Source organism: Oncorhynchus gorbuscha, linkage group LG13 (assembly GCF_021184085.1).
Source record: "Oncorhynchus gorbuscha isolate QuinsamMale2020 ecotype Even-year linkage group LG13, OgorEven_v1.0, whole genome shotgun sequence".
Lineage (NCBI taxonomy): Eukaryota > Metazoa > Chordata > Actinopteri > Salmoniformes > Salmonidae > Oncorhynchus > Oncorhynchus gorbuscha.
Genome location: NC_060185.1, coordinates 99,736,548 through 99,759,015, shown reverse-complemented (window position 1 = coordinate 99,759,015; position 22,468 = coordinate 99,736,548). Strand labels below are relative to the sequence as shown.

At 43.6% G+C, this 22,468-nt stretch overlaps 1 protein-coding gene across 1 annotated transcript in view; it reads right to left on the bottom strand.

Annotated features, from left to right (window-relative positions):
* Nucleotides 1-654: 654 nt before the first annotated feature.
* Nucleotides 655-22,468, bottom strand: part of LOC123993773 (vascular endothelial growth factor receptor 3-like) — a 258,276-nt gene continuing 236,462 nt past the window's right edge. Inside the window, 7 exon segments of the mRNA XM_046296256.1 lie at nucleotides 655-1,334; nucleotides 3,661-3,737; nucleotides 9,390-9,522; nucleotides 11,327-11,451; nucleotides 19,278-19,383; nucleotides 20,173-20,272; nucleotides 21,720-21,831. Coding sequence (XP_046152212.1) covers nucleotides 1,136-1,334; nucleotides 3,661-3,737; nucleotides 9,390-9,522; nucleotides 11,327-11,451; nucleotides 19,278-19,383; nucleotides 20,173-20,272; nucleotides 21,720-21,831 — 852 coding nt within the window. The 3' untranslated portion in view covers nucleotides 655-1,135.

Here is a 22,468-nt window from a genome sequence, read left to right as displayed (position 1 = left end):
GAGAGAGCGAGAGAGCGAGAGAGCGAGAGAGCGAGAGAGCGAGAGAGCGAGAGAGCGAGAGAGCGAGAGAGCGAGAGAGCGAGAGAGCGAGAGAGCGAGAGAGCGAGAGAGCGAGAGAGAGAGAATATTCCTTCAGTCAGGTTGATATACGCTTCCTCACCTTGTCTGTCCCAAATGGATCTACTGTTACCCACAGCCCTAAAGGCCCTGGTCTAAAGTACTGCTTTCAGTAGGGAGCCATTTGGGATGCACACTAGACAAGCCAGTAGACTGAGACCAATCTAGAGTTCTAGAACTGTCAGAACCAGTCGTGTCATCTGGAGGAGTGCCGTGTCATCTGGAGGAGAGCCGTATTAAGTCATGTCATCTGGAGGAGAGCCGTGTCATCTGGAGGAGAGCCGTGTCATCTGGAGGAGAGCCGTGTCATCTGGAGGAGAGCCGTGTCATCTGGAGGAGAGCCGTGTCATCTGGAGGAGAGCCGTGTCATCTGGAGGAGAGCCGTGTCATCTGGAGGAGAGCTGTATTAAGTCCGTTCTCTGAACACTCCTCCCCCTCACTCTACAGTGACTAACATCATATATATGCCGTTTGGACACTTCCCATATCGCTATCATTATTATTATTATTAGCAAAATAACAGACCTGAGACATGACTAAAGAAGATATATTTCTTTATTTTCATTTTTTTTATTTTATTTTTTTTACAAATAATCAAAAGCTTACTCTGTATACAGACACACATCTGAACTGTGGTTGATATATCATAACTTGGTTTTGACATACTGCCACCCAGTGGTTGATTAAAGAACTGCAGGTACTGACGGCGAAGTCCAGTATGGGCCGGTGTGGCCATGGAGAAGGGAAGGAGTGACAGCAAGGAAGAGAGGGAAGGAGATGTGATTGAGTATATATACTACAATATAATCCCAACCCTTGTGTCTAGCAAGACTGGAATCTGAACTATTGGAACCCACTGTAGTCAATCACAGGTTGGAGGAGGAGGGGCTAACCCACTAGTCAATCACAGGTTGGAGGAGGAGGGGCTAACCCACTAGTCAATCACAGGTTGGAGGAGGAGGGGCTAACCCACTAGTCAATCACAGGTTGGAGGAGGAGGGGCTAACCCACTAGTCAATCACAGGTTGGAGGAGGAGGGGCAGCATGTATCATCAGGGGAGGAGAAGAAGTCCAGGACCCTGCCCTCCTCTGACAGCTGACCATACTCGTTGTTGTAAAAGGTCTGGCCAGAGAGCTGGGAGAGGAAGGCTGGTCGGTGTCTGGAACTAACGGAGCTACCGCTGGACTCTACCACCACCAGGCGCTCTGTACTCCTACTGGGGAAGGAGGAGAGGGAAGGGGAGGTGGGAGAGGAGGAGGGAAGGGGAGGTGGGAGAGGAGGGAAGGGGAGGTAGGAGGGGAGGTAGGAGAGGTGGGAGGGGAGAGGAGGGAAGGGGAGGTAGGAGGGGAGAGGTGGGAGGGGAGAGGTGGGAGGGGACGTAGGAGGGGAGAGGTGGGAGGGGAGGTAGGAGGGGAGGGAAGGGGAGATAGGAGGGAAGGGGAGGGGAGAGGGGAGGGTAGGTGGGAGAGGCGGGAAGGTGGGAGAGGAGGAGGGAAGGGGAGGGGAGGTGGGAGGGGAGAGGAGGAGGGAAGGGGAGGGGAGGTGGGAGAGGAGGAGGGAAGGGGAGGGGAGAAGGTAGAGGATGAGGGAAGGGGAGGTGAGAGGAGGAGGTGGGAGGGGAGGGGGAGAGGAGGGAAGGGGAGGTGGGAGAGGAGGGAAGGGGAGGTGGGAGGGGAGGTGGGAGAGGAGGGAAGGGGAGGTGGGAAGGGGAGGTGGGAGGTGGGAGAAGAGGGGAGGGGAGGTGGGAGAGGAGGGAAGGGGAGGTGGGAGAGGAGGGAAGGTGGGAGAGGAGGAGGGGAGGGGAGGTGGGAGAGGAGGGGAGGGGTAGGAGAGGAGAGGGAGGTGGGAAAGAGAGAAAGGGAGGGGAGAGGAGGGGGAGGGGTAGGAGAGGAGAGGGGAGGTGGGAAAGAGAGAAAGGGGAGGGAAGAGGAGAGAGGTGGGAGGGGAGAAAGGAGAGGAGGGGAGGGTAGAGGAGACGGCTGTTAGGACAATATGCTGTTATTTTTTGACACCAGTTTTTTTTAAACAGACGCTATTGGTTAAGGGCATGATGTTATTGGTTAAGGGCATGATGTTATTGGTTAAGGGCATGATGTTATTGGTTAAGGGCATGATGTTATTGGTTAAGGGCATGATGTTATTGGTTAAGGGCATAATGTTATTGGTTAAGGGCATAATGTTATTGGTTATGGACATAATGCTATTGGTTATGGACATAATGCTATTGGTTAAGGACATAATGCTATTGGTTAAGGACATAATGCTATTGGTTATGGACATAATGCTATTGGTTAAGGACATAATGCTATTGGTTAAGGGCATAATGTTATTGGTTATGGACATAATGCTATTGGTTAAGGACATAATGCTATTGGTTAAGGACGTAATGTTATTGGTTATGGACGTAATGTTATTGGTTATGGACATAATGCTATTGGTTAAGGACATAATGCTATTGGTTAAGGACATAATGTTATTGGTTATGGACATAATGCTATTGGTTAAGGACATAATGCTATTGGTTAAGGACATAATGTTATTGGTTATGGACATAATGCTATTGGTTAAGGACATAATGCTATTGGTTAAGGACGTAATGCTATTGGTTAAGGACGTAATGTTATTGGTTATGGACATAATGCTATTGGTTAAGGACATAATGTTATTGGTTAAGGACATAATGCTATTGGTTAAGGACATAATGTTATTGGTTAAGGACATAATGTTATTGGTTAAGGGCATAATGTTATTGGTTATGGACATAATGCTATTGGTTAAGGACGTAATGCTATTGGTTAAGGACATAATGCTATTGGTTATGGACAATGCTATTGGTTATGGACATAATGCTATTGGTTAAGGACATAATGCTATTGGTTAAGGACATAATGCTATTGGTTATGGACATAATGTTATTGGTTAAGGACATAATGCTATTGGTTAAGGACATAATGCTATTGGTTATGGACATAATGTTATTGGTTAAGGACGTAATGTTATTGGTTATGGACATAATGTTATTGGTTATGGACATAATGCTATTGGTTATGGACATAATGTTATTGGTTAAGGACATAATGCTATTGGTTATGGACATAATGTTATTGGTTAAGGACATAATGTTATTGGTTAAGGACATAATGTTATTGGTTATGGACATAATGCTATTGGTTAAGGGCATAATGTTATTGGTTAAGGACATAATGCTATTGGTTATGGACATAATGTTATTGGTTAAGGACATAATGCTATTGGTTATGGACATAATGTTATTGGTTATGGACATAATGCTATTGGTTAAGGACATAATGCTATTGGTTATGGACATAATGTTATTGGTTATGGACATAATGCTATTGGTTAAGGACATAATGTTATTGGTTAAGGACATAATGCTATTGGTTATGGACATAATGCTATTGGTTATGGACATAATGCTACTGGTTAAGGACATAATGTTATTGGTTAAGGACATAATGCTATTGGTTATGGACATAATGTTATTGGTTAAGGACGTAATGTTATTGGTGTGTCAAACATACTTGGCTCCTCTGTGTTTGTGTTGAATCATCTCAAACTCCTCCGACGCCAGAACCATCCCGCTGTCTGTCTGGTTGTCCTGGGGAGAGAACACAGCAGTCCATCAGCATCACATTCAATAACGACCAGTCAAGGGCTTAGCATGTTGACCTGCTGAGGCAACTGGAGACCAGTTTAACATGTTGACCTGCTGAGGCAACTGGAGACCAGTTTAACATGTTGACCTGTTTAGACAACTGGAGACCAGTTTAACATGTTGACCTGCTGAGGCAACTGGAGACCAGTTTAGCATGTTGACCTGCTGAGGCAACTGGAGACCAGTTTAGCATGTTGACCTGCTGAGGCAACTGGAGACCAGTTTAGCATGTTGACCTGCTGAGGCAACTGGAGACCAGTTTAGCATGTTGACCTGCTGAGGCAACTGGAGACCAGTTTAACATGTTGACCTGTTGAGGCAACTGGAGACCAGTTTAACATGTTGAGGCAACTGGAGACCAGTTTAACATGTTGAGGCAACTGGAGACCAGTTTAACATGTTGAGACAACTGGAGACCAGTTTAACATGTTGACCTGCTGAGGCAACTGGAGACCAGTTTAACATGTTGAGACAACTGGAGACCAGTTTAACATGTTGACCTGCTGAGGCAACTGGAGACCAGTTTAACATGTTGAGACAACTGGAGACCAGTTTAACATGTTGACCTGCTGAGGCAACTGGAGACCAGTTTAACATGTTGAGGCAACTGGAGACCAGTTTAACATGTTGACCTGTTGAGGCAACTGGAGACCAGTTTAACATGTTGACCTGCTGAGGCAACTGGAGACCAGTTTAACATGTTGAGGCAACTGGAGACCAGTTTAACATGTTGAGACAACTGGAGACCAGTTTAGCATGTTGACCTGCTGAGGCAACTGGAGACCAGTTTAACATGTTGACCTGTTGAGGCAACTGGAGACCAGTTTAACATGTTGACCTGTTGAGGCAACTGGAGACCAGTTTAACATGTTGACCTGCTGAGGCAACTGGAGACCAGTTTAACATGTTGACCTGTTGAGGCAACTGGAGACCAGTTTAACATGTTGACCTGTTGAGGCAACTAGAGACCAGTTTAACATGTTGAGGCAACTGGAGACCAGTTTAGCATGTTGACCTGTTTAGACAACTGGAGACCAGTTTAACATGTTGACCTGCTGAGGCAACTGGAGACCAGTTTAACATGTTGACCTGTTTAGACAACTGGAGACCAGTTTAACATGTTGACCTGTTTAGACAACTGGAGACCAGTTTAACATGTTTAACATGTTGACCTGCTGAGGCAACTGGAGACCAGTTTAACATGTTGACCTGCTGAGGCAACTGGAGACCAGTTTAACATGTTGAGGCAACTGGAGACCAGTTTAACATGTTGACCTGCTGAGACAACTGGAGACCAGTTTAACATGTTGACCTGTTGAGGCAACTGGAGACCAGTTTAACATGTTGAGGCAACTGGAGACCAGTTTAACATGTTGACCTGCTGAGGCAACTGGAGACCAGTTTAACATGTTGAGGCAACTGGAGACCAGTTTAACATGTTGACCTGCTGAGGCAACTGGAGACCAGTTTAACATGTTGACCTGCTGAGGCAACTGGAGACCAGTTTAACATGTTGACCTGTTGAGGCAACTGGAGACCAGTTTAACATGTTGACCTGCTGAGGCAACTGGAGACCAGTTTAACATGTTGACCTGCTGAGGCAACTGGAGACCAGTTTAACATGTTGACCTGCTGAGGCAACTGGAGACCAGTTTAGCATGTTGACCTGCTGAGGCAACTGGAGACCAGTTTAGCATGTTGAGGCAACTGGAGACCAGTTTAGCATGTTGAGGCAACTGGAGACCAGTTTAACATGTTGACCTGTTGAGGCAACTGGAGACCAGTTTAACATGTTGACCTGTTGAGACAACTGGAGACCAGTTTAACATGTTGACCTGCTGAGGCAACTGGAGACCAGTTTAACATGTTGACCTGCTGAGGCAACTGGAGACCAGTTTAGCATGTTGACCTGCTGAGGCAACTGGAGACCAGTTTAACATGTTGACCTGTTGAGACAACTGGAGACCAGTTTAACATGTTGACCTGTTGAGGCAACTGGAGACCAGTTTAACATGTTGACCTGCTGAGACAACTGGAGACCAGTTTAACATGTTGACCTGTTGAGACAACTGGAGACCAGTTTAGCATGTTGACCTGCTGAGGCAACTGGAGACCAGTTTAGCATGTTGACCTGCTGAGGCAACTGGAGACCAGTTTAGCATGTTGACCTGCTGAGGCAACTGGAGACCAGTTTAGCATGTTGACCTGCTGAGGCAACTGGAGACCAGTTTAGCATGTTGACCTGCTGAGACAACTGGAGACCAGTTTAGCATGTTGAGACAACTGGAGACCAGTTTAACATGTTGACCTGTTGAGACAACTGGAGACCAGTTTAACATGTTGACCTGTTGAGGCAACTGGAGACCAGTTTAGCATGTTGAGACAACTGGAGACCAGTTTAACATGTTGACCTGTTGAGACAACTGGAGACCAGTTTAACATGTTGACCTGCTGAGACAACTGGAGACCAGTTTAACATGTTGACCTGTTGAGGCAACTGGAGACCAGTTTAGCATGTTGAGACAACTGGAGACCAGTTTAACATGTTGACCTGTTGAGACAACTGGAGACCAGTTTAACATGTTGACCTGTTGAGGCAACTGGAGACCAGTTTAACATGTTGACCTGCTGAGACAACTGGAGACCAGTTTAGCATGATGACCTGCTGAGGCAACTGGAGACCAGTTTAACATGTTGAGACAACTGGAGACCAGTTTAACATGTTGACCTGTTGAGACAACTGGAGACCAGTTTAACATGTTGACCTGCTGAGACAACTGGAGACCAGTTTAGCATGATGACCTGCTGAGACAACTGGAGACCAGTTTAACATGTTGACCTGTTGAGACAACTGGAGACCAGTTTAACATGTTGACCTGTTGAGGCAACTGGAGACCAGTTTAACATGATGACCTGCTGAGGCAACTGGAGACCAGTTTAGCATGATGACATGTTTCAAGCAGACCACCATAGTCCCTGTGCCCAGAAAGCGAATGTAACCTGCCCGAATGACTACCGCCCTGGAGCAATCAGCGCTTTGAAAGGCTGGTCATGGCTCACATCAACACCATCATCCCATAAACCCTAGACCCACTCCACTTCGCGTACCGCCCCAACAGATCCACAGATCACCCAATCTCAATCCCACTCCACACTGCCCTTTCTCACCAGGACAAAAGGAACACCTAAGTGAGAATGCTGTTCATTGACTACAGCTCAGCGTTCAACACCATAGTGCCCTCAAAGCTCATCACTAAGCTAAGGACCCTGGGACTAAACACCTCCCTCTCAAACTGGATCCTGGACTTCTTGATGGGCCGCATCCAGGTGGTGAGGGTAGGTAACAACACATCTGCCACGCTGATCCTCAACACAGGGGCCCCTTAGTCTCCTCCTGTAGTCCCTGTTCACCCACGACTGTGTGGCCAAACACGACTCCAACACCATCATTAAGTTTGCTGATGACACAACAGTGGCCTGATCATCGACAACGATGAGACAACCTATAAGGAAGTTAGAGACCTGGCAGTGTGGTGCCAGGACAACAACCTCTCCCTCAACGTGAGCAAGACAAAGGAGCTGATTGTGGACTACAGGAAAAAGCGGGCCGAACAGGCCCCAATTAATATCGACGGGGCTGTAGTGGAGCGGGTCGAGAGTTTCAAGTTCCTTGGTGTCCACATCACCAACAAACTATCATGGTCCAAACACACCATGACAGTCATGAAGAGGGCACGACAAAACCTTTTCACCCTCAAGAGGAAGTATTTGGCACGGGTCCCCCTCACTGCCTGGTATGGCAACTGATCGAAACCTGACCATAAGGCACTACAGAGGGTAGTGCGTACGGCCCAGTACATCACTGGTGTCAAGCTTCCTGCCATCCAGGACCTCTATACCAGGCGGTGTCAAAGGAAGACCCAAACAAACAGATCTTAACTCAGGACAATCCCTCAGGAGAGTCCCCCAGGATAGTCCCTCAGGAGAGTCCCCCAGGATAGTCCCTCAGGAGAGTCCCTCAGGAGAGTCCCTCAGGAGAGTCCCCCAGGAGAGTCCCCCAGGAGAGTCCCCCAGGAGAGTCCCTCAGGAGAGTCCCTCAGGAGAGTCCCTCAGGAGAGTCCCTCAGGAGAGTCCCCCAGGAGAGTCCCCCAGGAGAGTCCCTCAGGAGAGTCTTGATTAAATGTCACCAACCGTTTGACATTTGGCAGTTTGAATAGAGCAATGGTGAGATACAATGATGGAGGGATGGAGAGATACAATGATAGAGGGATGGAGAGATACAATGATGGAGGGATGGAGAGATACAATGATAGAGGGATGGAGAGAGAGATACAATGATGGAGGGATGGAGAGATACAATGATAGAGGGATGGAGAGATACAATGATAGAGGGATGGAGAGAGAGATACAATGATGGAGGGATGGAGAGATACAATGATGGAGGGATGGAGAGATACAATGATGGAGGGATGGAGAGATACAATGATAGAGGGATGGAGAGAGAGAGATACAATGATAGAGGGATGGAGAGAGAGAGAGAGAGATACAATGATGGAGGGATGGAGAGATAGAGAGATACAATGATAGAGGGATGGAGAGAGAGAGAGAGATACAATGATGGAGGGATGGAGAGATACAATGATGGAGGGATGGAGAGATAGAGAGATACAATGATGGAGGGATGGAGAGAGAGAGAGATACAATGATGGAGGGATGGAGAGAGAGAGAGATACAATGATAGAGGGATGGAGAGATACAATGATAGAGGGATGGAGAGATAGAGAGAGACAATGATGGAGAGATACAATGATAGAGGGATGGAGAGATACAATGATAGAGGGATGGAGAGATACAATGATGGAGAGATAGAGAGATACAATGATGGAGGGATGGAGAGATACAATGATAGAGGGATGGAGAGATACAATGATGGAGAGATAGAGAGATACAATGATAGAGGGATGGAGAGATAGAGAGAGACAATGATGGAGGGATGGAGAGATACAATGATGGAGGGATGGAGAGATACAATGATGGAGGGATGGAGAGAGAGAGAGAGACAATGATGGAGGGATACAATGATGGAGAGAGAGAGAGATACAATGATAGAGGGATGGAGAGATACAATGATAGAGGGATGGAGAGATACAATGATAGAGGGATGGAGAGATACAATGATGGAGGGATGGAGAGATAGAGAGATACAATGATAGAGGGATGGAGAGATACAATGATAGAGGGATGGAGAGATACAATGATGGAGGGATGGAGAGATAGAGAGATACAATGATAGAGGGATGGAGAGATACAATGATAGAGGGATGGAGAGATACAATGATAGAGGGATGGAGAGATACAATGATAGAGGGATGGAGAGATACAATCAATCAAATGTATTTATAAAGCCCTTTTGCTGTACAGAAACCCGGCCTAAAACCCCAAACAGCAAACAATGCAGATCGATGTAGAAGCACGGTATTCAAGTGATATAGATGGCAAAAAGGGCAAATCCCAAAGGTGAAAAAAAATGATAGAGGGATAGAGAGATACAATGATGGAGGGATGGAGAGAGAGAGCAGGAGAGACAGATCTTACTCCGTTGTTGTGGGTTTTATACCAGGCCGTTTCCATTGGTAGCTCCTCAAATGTCTTCACTCTGGGTTGGCATGACGACAGCTTCGACGGCCCCACGAACACACAGCCAGCGAAGGGCACACAGTTATAATACCTGACACACACACACACACACACACACACACACACACACACACACACACACACACACACACACACACACACACACACACACACACACACACACACACACACACACACACATTCCCTATGTTATGTATATCTGTTGAGTGAGAACCCCCAGAAGACCCCAGGGGACACCTGTTGAGTGAGAACCCCCAGAAGACCCCAGGGGACACCAGAGGACACCAGGGGACACCAGAGGACCCCAGGGGACACCAGAGGACCCCAGGGGACACCAGAGGACCCCAGGAAGAGTGGTTGTTGAGTGAGAACCCCAGAGGACCCCAGGGGACACCAGAGGACCCCAGGAAGAGTGGTTGTTGAGTGAGAACCCCAGAGACCCCAGGAAGAGTGGTTGTTGAGTGAGGACCCCCAGAAGACCCCAGGGGACACCAGAGGACACCAGATGGGGATGGTACCTGATGGTGTTATAGACAGTAGTATGGTACCTGATGGTGTTATAGACAGTAGTATGGTATCTGATGGTGTTATAGACAGTAGTATGGTACCTGATGGTGTTATAGACAGTAGTATGGTACCTGATGGTGTTATAGACAGTAGTATGGTATCTGATGGTGTTATAGACAGTAGTATGGTACCTGATGGTGTTATAGATGGTACCTGATGGTAGTATGGTACCTGATGGTGTTAGACAGTAGTATGGTACCTGATGGTGTTATAGACAGTAGTATGGTACCTGATGGTGTTATAGACAGTAGTATGGTACCTGATGGTGTTATAGACAGTAGTATGGTACCTGATGGTGTTATAGACAGTAGTATGGTACCTGATGGTGTTAGACAGTAGTATGGTACCTGATGGTGTTATAGACAGTAGTATGGTACCTGATGGTGTTATAGACAGTAGTATGGTACCTGATGTGTGTTATAGACAGTAGTATGGTACCTGATGGTGTTATAGACAGTAGTATGGTACCTGATGGTGTTATAGACAGTAGTATGGTACCTGATGGTGTTATAGACAGTAGTATGGTACCTGATGGTGTTATAGACAGTAGTATGGTACCTGATGGGTGTTATAGACAGTAGTATGGTACCTGATGGTGTTATAGACAGTAGTATGGTACCTGATGGGTGTTATAGACAGTAGTATGGTACCTGATGGTGTTATAGACAGTAGTATGGTACCTGATGGTGTTATAGACAGTAGTATGGTACCTGATGGTGTTATAGACAGTAGTATGGTACCTGATGGTGTTAGACAGTAGTATGGTACCTGATGGTGTTAGACAGTAGTATGGTACCTGATGGTGTTATAGACAGTAGTATGGTACCTGATGGTGTTATAGACAGTAGTATGGTACCTGATGGTGTTATAGACAGTAGTATGGTACCTGATGGTGTTAGACAGTAGTATGGTACCTGATGGTGTTATAGACAGTAGTATGGTACCTGATGGTGTTATAGACAGTAGTATGGTACCTGATGTGTGTTATAGACAGTAGTATGGTACCTGATGGTGTTATAGACAGTAGTATGGTACCTGATGGTGTTATAGACAGTAGTATGGTACCTGATGGTGTTATAGACAGTAGTATGGTACCTGATGGTGTTATAGACAGTAGTATGGTACCTGATGGGTGTTATAGACAGTAGTATGGTACCTGATGGTGTTATAGACAGTAGTATGGTACCTGATGGGTGTTATAGACAGTAGTATGGTACCTGATGGTGTTATAGACAGTAGTATGGTACCTGATGGTGTTATAGACAGTAGTATGGTACCTGATGGTGTTATAGACAGTAGTATGGTACCTGATGGGTATGCTGTGACAGGCCAGTCTCATCTCCTCCTGTGAAGCGGGTCGTGATGAGGCGTGAAAGAAGCTGTCTTCCTCAGAGCTCTGGGATGGATTCAGGGGGATGTAGTCCTTACCATCCTACAGAATATAATATCAGTCCTTATCTGTTGGGTGCTGTTGGGGCTGTGTTTCTGGACCTAAGGAAGGCTTTTGATACTGTTAACCATGAGATTCTCATCACAAAATTGTCCAAGTTCAACTTTTCCCCTGATGCCTTGAGATGGATGAAATCATACCTTGAAGGCAGAACTCAGTGTGTCAGAGTGAGCAATGAGCTGTCGCCCACTCAGTATGATGTGGGCGTGCCCCAAGGGTCAATACTGGGGCTCCTCCTGTTCAGCCTGTACATTAATGATCTGCCTTCTGTCTGTACTGGGTCTGAAGTTCAAATGTATGCAGATGATACAGTGATATATGTGCATGCAAAGAGCAAACAACAAGCTGCACAAGAACTCACTACTGTAATGGTCCAGGTTACAAAGTGGCTCAGTGACTCGTGTTTGCATCTCAATGTGAAAAAAACTGTTTGCATGTTCTTCACAAAGAGGGCATGTGTCAACAGCCAGATGTCTATGTGTCATGCTACTGAGCCAGATGTCTATGTGTCAGGGGAGAAGCTCCAGGTGGTATCCGATTTTAAGTACCTTGGCATCATACTTGATTCCAACCTCTCTTTTAAAAAGCATGTGAAAAAGGTAATTCAAATAACCAAATTCAACCTAGCTAATTTCCGATTTATACGAAATTGTTTGACTACAGAGGTAGCAAAACTGTACTTCAATTCTATGATACTCCCCCACTTAACATACTGCTTGACTAGTTGGGCCCAAGCTTGCTGTACAACATTAAAACCTATTCAGTCTGTCTACAAACAGGCTCTCAAAGTGCTTGATAGGAAGCCCAATAGCCATCATCATTGTCACATCCTCAGAAAGCATGAGCTCTTGAGTTGGGAAAATCTTGTGCAATACACCGACGCTTGTCTTGTATTCAAGATCCTAAATGGCCTGGCTCCTCCCCCTCCACTCAATATTTTTGTTAAACAGAAAACCCAGACATATGGCAGCAGATCCACAAGGTCTGCCATGAAAGGTGACTGTATAGTTCCCCCTAAGGAAAAGCACCTTTAGTAAATCTGCATTCTCTGTGAGAGCTTCCCATGTCTGGAATACACTGCCATCAGACACACATAACTGCACCACATATCACACTTTCACAAAATGCTTGAAGACCTGGTTAAAGGTCAATCAGATTTGTGAACATGGTCCCTAGCTGTGTGTTGCCGCTTTCCATGTTGTCTGTTGTCTGTAGCTTGTGAGGTGTGGAAACACTTTGTTGCTTTTATGAATTTTGTTTTGCTGCTTTTTGTTCTATGTTGCTCTGTCTGTATGCTATGTCTTGCTTGTTCTATGGTGCTATTGTCTATATTGTAATTGTTTTTAATAACCTGCCCAGGGACTGCGGTTGAAAATTAGCCGGCTGGCTAAAACCGGCACTTTTACTGAAACGTTGATTAATATGCACTGTCCCTGTAAAAATAAACTAAACTAAACTAAAATCATCCTACAGAATATAATATCAGTCATTACCATCCTACAGAATACAATATCAGTCCTTATCATCCTACAGAATATAATATCAGTCCTTATCATCCTACAGAATATAATATCAGTCCTTATCATCCTACAGAATATAATATCAGTCCTTATCATCCTACAGAATATAATATCAGTCCTTATCATCCTACAGAATATAATATCAGTCCTTACCATCCTACAGAATACAATATCAGTCCTTATCATCCTACAGAATATAATATCAGTCCTTATCATCCTACAGAATATAATATCAGTCCTTATCATCCTACAGAATATAATATGTCCTTATCATCCTACAGAATATAATATCAGTCCTTATCATCCTACAGAATATAATATCAGTCCTTACCATCCTACAGAATATAATATCAGTCCTTATCATCCTACAGAATATAATATCAGTCAGTCATTACCATCCTTCAAATACAATATCAGTCCTTATCATCCTACAGAATATAATATCAGTCCTTATCATCCTACAGAATATAATATCAGTCCTTATCATCCTACAGAATATAATATCAGTCCTTATCATCCTACAGAATATAATATCAGTCCTTATCATCCTACAGAATATAATATCAGTCCTTATCATCCTACAGAATATAATATCAGTCAGTCATTACCATCCATCAAATACAATATCAGTCCTTATCATCCTACAGAATATAATATCAGTCCTTATCATCCTACAGAATACAATATCAGTCCTTATCATCCTACAGAATACAATATCAGTCCTTATCATCCTACAGAATATAATATCAGTCCTTATCATCCTACAGAATACAATATCAGTCCTTATCATCCTACAGAATACAATATCAGTCCTTATCATCCTACAGAATACAATATCAGTCCTTATCATCCTACAGAATACAATATCAGTCCTTATCATCCTACAGAATATAATATCAGTCCTTATCATCCTACAGAATATAATATCAGTCCTTATCATCCTACAGAATATAATATCAGTCAGTCATTACCATCCTTCAAATACAATATCAGTCCTTATCATCCTACAGAATATAATATCAGTCCTTATCATCCTACAGAATATAATATCAGTCCTTATCATCCTACAGAATATAATATCAGTCCTTACCATCCTACAGAATATAATATCAGTCAGTCCTTATCATCCTACAGAATATAATATCAGTCATTACCATCCTTCAAATACAATATCAGTCCTTATCATCCTACAGAATATAATATCAGTCCTTATCATCCTACAGAATATAATACCAGTCCTTATCATCCTACAGAATATAATATCAGTCCTTATCATCCTACAGAATATAATATCAGTCCTTATCATCCTACAGAATATAATATCAGTCCTTATCATCCTACAGAATATAATATCAGTCAGTCCTTATCATCCTACAGAATATAATATCAGTCAGTCCTTATCATCCTACAGAATATAATATCAGTCCTTACCATCCTACAGAATATAATATCAGTCAGTCCTTATCATCCTACAGAATATAATATCAGTCCTTATCATCCTACAGAATATAATACCAGTCCTTATCATCCTACAGAATATAATATCAGTCCTTATCATCCTACAGAATATAATATCAGTCCTTATCATCCTACAGAATATAATATCAGTCAGTCCTTATCATCCTACAGAATATAATATCAGTCCTTATCATCCTTCAGAATATAATATCAGTCATTACCATCCTTCAAATACAATATCAGTCCTTATCATCCTACAGAATATAATATCAGTCCTTATCATCCTACAGAATATAATATCAGTCCTTATCATCCTACAGAATATAATATCAGTCCTTATCATCCTACAGAATATAATATCAGTCCTTATCATCCTTCAGAATATAATATCAGTCCTTATCATCCTTCAGAATATAATATCAGTCATTACCATCCTTCAAATACAATATCAGTCCTTATCATCCTACAGAATATAATATCAGTCCTTATCATCCTACAGAATATAATATCAGTCCTTATCATCCTACAGAATATAATATCAGTCCTTATCATCCGACAGAATATAATATCAGTCAGTCCTTATCATCCTACAGAATATAATACCAGTCCTTACCATCCTACAGAATATAATACCAGTCCTTACCATCCTACAGAATATAATACCAGTCCTTACCATCCTACAGAATATAATACCAGTCCTTAACATCCTACAGAATATAATATCAGTCAGTCCTTATCATCCTACAGAATATAATATCAGTCCTTATCATCCTACAGAATATAATATCAGTCCTTATCATCCTACAGAATATAATATCAGTCCTTATCATCCTACAGAATATAATATCAGTCCTTACCATCCTACAGAATATAATATCAGTCCTTACCATCCTACAGAATATAATATCAGTCCTTACCATCCTACAGAATATAATATCAGTCCTTACCATCCTACAGAATATAATACCAGTCCTTACCATCCTACAGAATATAATACCAGTCCTTAACATCCGACAGAATATAATATCAGTCAGTCCTTATCATCCTACAGAATATAATATCAGTCCTTATCATCCTTCAGAATATAATATCAGTCATTACCATCCTTCAAATACAATATCAGTCCTTATCATCCTACAGAATATAATATCAGTCCTTATCATCCTACAGAATATAATATCAGTCCTTATCATCCTACAGAATATAATATCAGTCCTTATCATCCTACAGAATATAATATCAGTCCTTATCATCCTACAGAATATAATATCAGTCCTTATCATTCTACACAATATAAGATCAGTCCTTATCATCCTACACAATATAATATCAGTCCTTATCATCCTACAGAATATAATATCAGTCCTTACCATCCTACAGAATATAATATCAGTCCTTATCGTCCTACAGAATATAATATCAGTCCTTACCGTCCTACAGAATATAATATCAGTCAGTCCTTATCATCCTACAGAATATAATATCAGTCCTTATCATCCGACAGAATATAATATCAGTCAGTCCTTATCATCCCACCGAATATAATACCAGTCCTTACCATCCTACAGAATATAATACCAGTCCTTACCATCCTACAGAATATAATACCAGTCCTTACCATCCTACAGAATATAATACCAGTCCTTAACATCCGACAGAATATAATATCAGTCAGTCCTTATCATCCTACAGAATATAATATCAGTCCTTATCATCCTACAGAATATAATATCAGTCCTTATCATCCTACAGAATATAATATCAGTCAGTCCTTATCATCCTACAGAATATAATATCAGTCCTTATCATCCTTCAGAATATAATATCAGTCATTACCATCCTTCAAATACAATATCAGTCCTTATCATCCTACAGAATATAATATCAGTCCTTATCATCCTACAGAATATAATATCAGTCCTTATCATCCTACAGAATATAATATCAGTCCTTATCATCCTACAGAATATAATATCAGTCCTTATCATCCTTCAGAATATAATATCAGTCCTTATCATCCTTCAGAATATAATATCAGTCATTACCATCCTTCAAATACAATATCAGTCCTTATCATCCTACAGAATATAATATCAGTCCTTATCATCCTACAGAATATAATATCAGTCCTTATCATCCTACAGAATATAATATCAGTCCTTATCATCCTACAGAATATAATACCAGTCCTTACCATCCTACAGAATATAATACCAGTCCTTACCATCCTACAGAATATAATACCAGTCCTTAACATCCGACAGAATATAATATCAGTCAGTCCTTATCATCCTACAGAATATAATATCAGTCCTTATCATCCTACAGAATATAATATCAGTCCTTACCGTCCTACAGAATATAATATCAGTCCTTACCATCCTACAGAATATAATATCAGTCCTTACCATCCTACAGAATATAATATCAGTCCTTACCATCCTACAGAATATAATACCAGTCCTTACCATCCTACAGAATATAATACCAGTCCTTACCATCCTACAGAATATAATACCAGTCCTTAACATCCGACAGAATATAATATCAGTCAGTCCTTATCATCCTACAGAATATAATATCAGTCCTTATCATCCTACAGAATATAATATCAGTCCTTATCATCCTACAGAATATAATATCAGTCCTTATCATTCTACACAATATAAGATCAGTCCTTATCATCCTACACAATATAATATCAGTCCTTATCATCCTACAGAATATAATATCAGTCCTTACCATCCTACAGAATATAATATCAGTCCTTATCGTCCTACAGAATATAATATCAGTCCTTACCGTCCTACAGAATATAATATCAGTCAGTCCTTATCATCCTACAGAATATAATATCAGTCCTTATCATCCGACAGAATATAATATCAGTCAGTCCTTATCATCCCACCGAATATAATACCAGTCCTTACCATCCTACAGAATATAATACCAGTCCTTACCATCCTACAGAATATAATACCAGTCCTTACCATCCTACAGAATATAATACCAGTCCTTAACATCCGACAGAATATAATATCAGTCAGTCCTTATCATCCTACAGAATATAATATCAGTCCTTATCATCCTACAGAATATAATATCAGTCCTTACCGTCCTACAGAATATAATATCAGTCCTTATCATCCTACAGAATATAATATCAGTCCTTACCATCCTACAGAATATAATATCAGTCCTTATCATCCTACAGAATATAATATCAGTCCTTACCATCCTACAGAATATAATATCAGTCCTTACCATCCTACAGAATATAATACCAGTCCTTACCATCCTACAGAATATAATACCAGTCCTTACCATCCTACAGAATATAATACCAGTCCTTAACATCCGACAGAATATAATATCAGTCCTTATCATCCTACAGAATATAATATCAGTCCTTATCATCCTACAGAATATAATATCAGTCCTTACCGTCCTACAGAATATAATATCAGTCCTTATCGTCCTACAGAATATAATATCAGTCCTTACCGTCCTACAGAATATAATATCAGTCAGTCCTTATCATCCTACAGAATATAATATCAGTCCTTATCATCCGACAGAATATAATATCAGTCAGTCCTTATCATCCCACCGAATATAATACCAGTCCTTACCATCCTACAGAATATAATACCAGTCCTTACCATCCTACAGAATATAATACCAGTCCTTACCATCCTACAGAATATAATACCAGTCCTTAACATCCGACAGAATATAATATCAGTCAGTCCTTATCATCCTACAGAATATAATATCAGTCCTTATCATCCTACAGAATATAATATCAGTCCTTACCGTCCTACAGAATATAATATCAGTCCTTATCATCCTACAGAATATAATATCAGTCCTTATCATCCTACAGAATATAATATCAGTCCTTACCATCCTACAGAATATAATATCAGTCCTTATCATCCGACAGAATATAATATCAGTCAGTCCTTATCATCCCACCGAATATAATACCAGTCCTTACCATCCTACAGAATATAATACCAGTCCTTACCATCCTACAGAATATAATACCAGTCCTTACCATCCTACAGAATATAATATCAGTTAGTCCTTACCATCCTACAGAATATAATATCAGTCCTTAACATCCGACAGAATATAATATCAGTCAGTCCTTATCATCCTACAGAATATAATATCAGTCCTTATCATCCTACAGAATATAATATCAGTCCTTATCATCCTACAGAATATAATATCAGTCCTTATCGTCCTACAGAATATAATATCAGTCCTTACCATCCTACAGAATATAATATCAGTCCTTATCATCCTACAGAATATAATATCAGTCCTTATCATCCTACAGAATATAATATCAGTCCTTATCATCCTACAGAATATAATATCAGTCCTTATCGTCCCACAGAACGGAAATACAGACATGTACCACATGTCTTGGTTAAGCAATAAGGCCCGAGGGGGTGTGGTATATGGCCAATATACCACGGCCAAGGGCTGTTCTTCTGCACGACTCAACACGGAGTGCCTGGGCGTCTTATCTGGGGTATATTGGCCAAATACCACAAACCCCTGAGGTTCTTTGTTGCTATTATAAACTGGTTACCAACGTAAATAGGACAGTGCACACGTCATTTAGCATCATACTCTGGTATATTGTCTGACATACCAAGGCTTTCAGCCAATCAACATCCAGGACTCAAACTACATGGGTATAATCCATTTTAAACAACATATGCCTCGTTCCATTTCTGTAAGTAAACCTCATTCTATGACTTCAGTGTTGACAGATCAGACATGACTGGATAGGGTAAAACCTCTGTGTCTTACTGGTAGGCTGTCGTCCTGTAGTAGGTCTCCCAGGATATCTACCAGGGCTTGGAAGGGAGGTCTCTCTCGGGGCTCGCCCTGCCAGCAGGCCAGCATTATACCATAGCTATTAAGAAAGACACACAGACACATGTTACAGTAAAGAGATGTCCTACAGGCCAGCAGAGATATCCCACAGGCCGGCAGAGATATCCTACAGGCCGGCAGAGATGTCCTACAGGCCAGCAGAGATGTCCTACAGGCCAGCAGAGATATCCCACAGGCCGGCAGAGATATCCTACAGGCCGGCAGAGATGTCCTACAGGCCAGCAGAGATATCCTACAGGCCAGCAGAGATATCCTACAGGCCAGCAGAGATATCCTACAGGCCAGCAGAGATGTCCTACAGGCCAGCAGAGATATCCTTCAGGCCGGCAGAGATATCCTACAGGCCAGCAGAGATATCCTACAGGCCAGCAGAGATATCCTACAGGCCAGCAGAGATATCCTACAGGCAGTAGGATCCCATAACTACCAGCAGAGGGCAACAGAGATACACAGTAGGGCGAAAGAGTGTTTGAGTGCACTCCACACAACCACTAATAGATCCAGCCACTACAGCTCACAGAGCACACAGTACCTTACATTACTAAGCATGTTGTGTGCTTGGGTTTGCATTAAATGTATGCAAGGTAGGTAAGGAATAAGTGACTCTTATATAACTACATATATCTTGTGAATTATTCTAGGATCTGTGTTGACTCACATATAACTACATATATCCTGTGAATTATTCTAGGATCTGTGTTGACTCACATATAACTACATATATCTTGTGAATTATTCTAGGATCTGTGTTGACTCACATATAACTACATATATCTTGTGAATTATTCTAGGATCTGTGTTGACTCACATCTCAGGAGATGCTGTTTCAGGAGCTCTCATCCTGGTTCCATCTTTCAGTCGTTTACAGAAGTCCTCATCGATCTGGACACCTGGGTACGGAGATGCACCTGAAGAGAAGAACACCGGTGTTATCAGAGATAAGGTCTGTCTGTCTGTCTGTCTGTCTGTCTGTCTGTCTGTCTGTCTGTCTGTCTGTCTGTCTGTCTGTCTGTCTGTCTGTCTGTCTGTCTGTCTGTCTGTCTGTCTGTCTGTCTGTCTGTCTGTCTGTCTGTCTGTCTGTCTGTCTGTCTGTCTGTCTGTCTGTCTGTCTGTCTGTCTGTCTGTCTGTCTGTCTGTCTGTCTGTCTGTCTGTCTGTCTGTCTGTCTGTCTGTCTGCCTGCCTGCCTGCCTGCCTGCCTGCCTGCCTGCCTGCCTGCCTGCCTCCTGTCCTGCCTCCTGCCTCCTGCCTGCCTGCCTGCCTGCCTGCCTGCCTCCTGCCTGCCTGCCTGCCTGCCTGCCTGCCTGCCTGCCTGCCTGCCTGCCTGTCTGCCTGCCTGTCTGTCTGTCTGTCTGTCTGTCTGTCTGTCTGTCTGTCTGTCTGTCTGTCTGTCAGGGTGGATGTATGTCTGCCTGCCTGTCTGTCTGTCTGTCAGGGTGGATGTCTGCCTGCCTGCCTGCCTGCCTGTCTGTCTGTCTGTCAGGGTGGATGGCTGGCTGTCAGGGTGGATGTATGTCTGGCTGGCTGTCTGTCAGGGTGGATGGCTGGCTGGCTGTCTGTCTGTCAGGGTGGGTGGCTGTCTGTCTGTCTGTCTGTCTGTCTGGCTGGCTGTCAGGGTGGGTGGCTGGCTGTCAGGGTGGGTGGCTGTCTGTCTGTCTGTCTGTCTGTCTGTCTGTCTGTCTGTCTGTCTGTCTGTCTGTCAGGGTGGATGGCTGGCTGTCAGGGTGGATGTATGTCTGGCTGGCTGTCTGTCAGGGTGGATGGCTGGCTGGCTGTCTGTCTGTCAGGGTGGGTGTCTGTCTGTCTGTCTGTCTGTCTGTCTGTCTGTCTGTCTGTCTGTCTGGCTGGCTGGCTGGCTGGCTGGCTGTCAGGGTGGGTGGCTGGCTGGCTGGCTGTCAGGGTGGATGGATGGCTGGCTGTCTGTCTGTCAGGGTGGGTGGCTGGCTGGCTGGCTGGCTGTCAGGGTGGATGGATGGCTGGCTGTCTGTCTGTCAGGGTGGATGGCTGGCTGTCAGGGTGGATGGCTGGCTGGCTGTCAGGGTGGATGGCTGGCTGGCTGTCAGGGTGGATGGCTGGCTGTCAGGGTGGATGGCTGGCTGGCTGTCAGGGTGGATGGCTGGCTGTCAGGGTGGATGGCTGGCTGGCTGTCAGGGTGGATGGCTGGCTGGCTGTCAGGGTGGATGGCTGGCTGGCTGTCTGTCTGTCAGGGTGGGTGGCTGGCTGGCTGTCTGTCTGTCAGGGTGGGTGGCTGGCTGTCTGTCTGTCTGTCAGGGTGGATGACTAACTATGCAACTAGGGACGAACATTATCTCTCACTGAGAGACTGTACGTCCTGCTAAAATACCTAAATGTCTCACCCAGAGAGAAGATCTCCCAGAGAAGAACACCAAAGGACCAGACGTCAGACTGGCTGGTGTAGACCTTGTCAAAGATACTCTCTGGAGCCATCCACTTCAGTGGCAGACGGGCCTGCAGAGAGAGAAGAGAGAGAGAGGGAAAGGAGAGAGAGACAGGGGGAGAGAGAGAGAGGGAGAGAGGGAAAGGAGAGAGAGAGAAAGGAGAGAGGGAAAGGAGAGAGGGAAAGGAGAGAGGGAAAGGAGAGAGAGACAGGGGGAGAGAGAGAGAGAGAAAGGAGAGAGAGAGAAAGGAGAGAGGGAAAGGAGAGAGGGAAAGGAGAGAGGGAAAGGAGAGAGGGAAAGGAGAGCGAGACGGGGCGAGAGAGAGAGAAAGGAGAGAGAGAGAAAGGAGAGAGAGAAAGGAGAGAGGGAAAGGAGAGAGGGAAAGGAGAGAGGGAAAGGAGAGAGAGACAGGGGGAGAGAGAGAGAGAGAAAGGAGAGAGAGAGGAGGGAAAGGAGAGGGAAAGGAGAGAGAGAGAAAGGAGAGAGGGAAGGAGAGAGGGAAAGGAGAGAGGGAAAGGAGAGAGAGACGGGGCGAGAGAGAGAGAGAGAAAGGGAAAGAAAGGAGAGAGAGAGAGGAGAGAGGGAAAGGAGAGAGGGAAAGGAGAGAGAGAAATGAGAGAGAGAGAAAGGAGAGAGGGAAAGGAGAGAGGGAAAGGAGAGAGGGAAAGGAGAGAGGAGAAAGGAGAGAGAGAGAAAGGAGAGAGGGA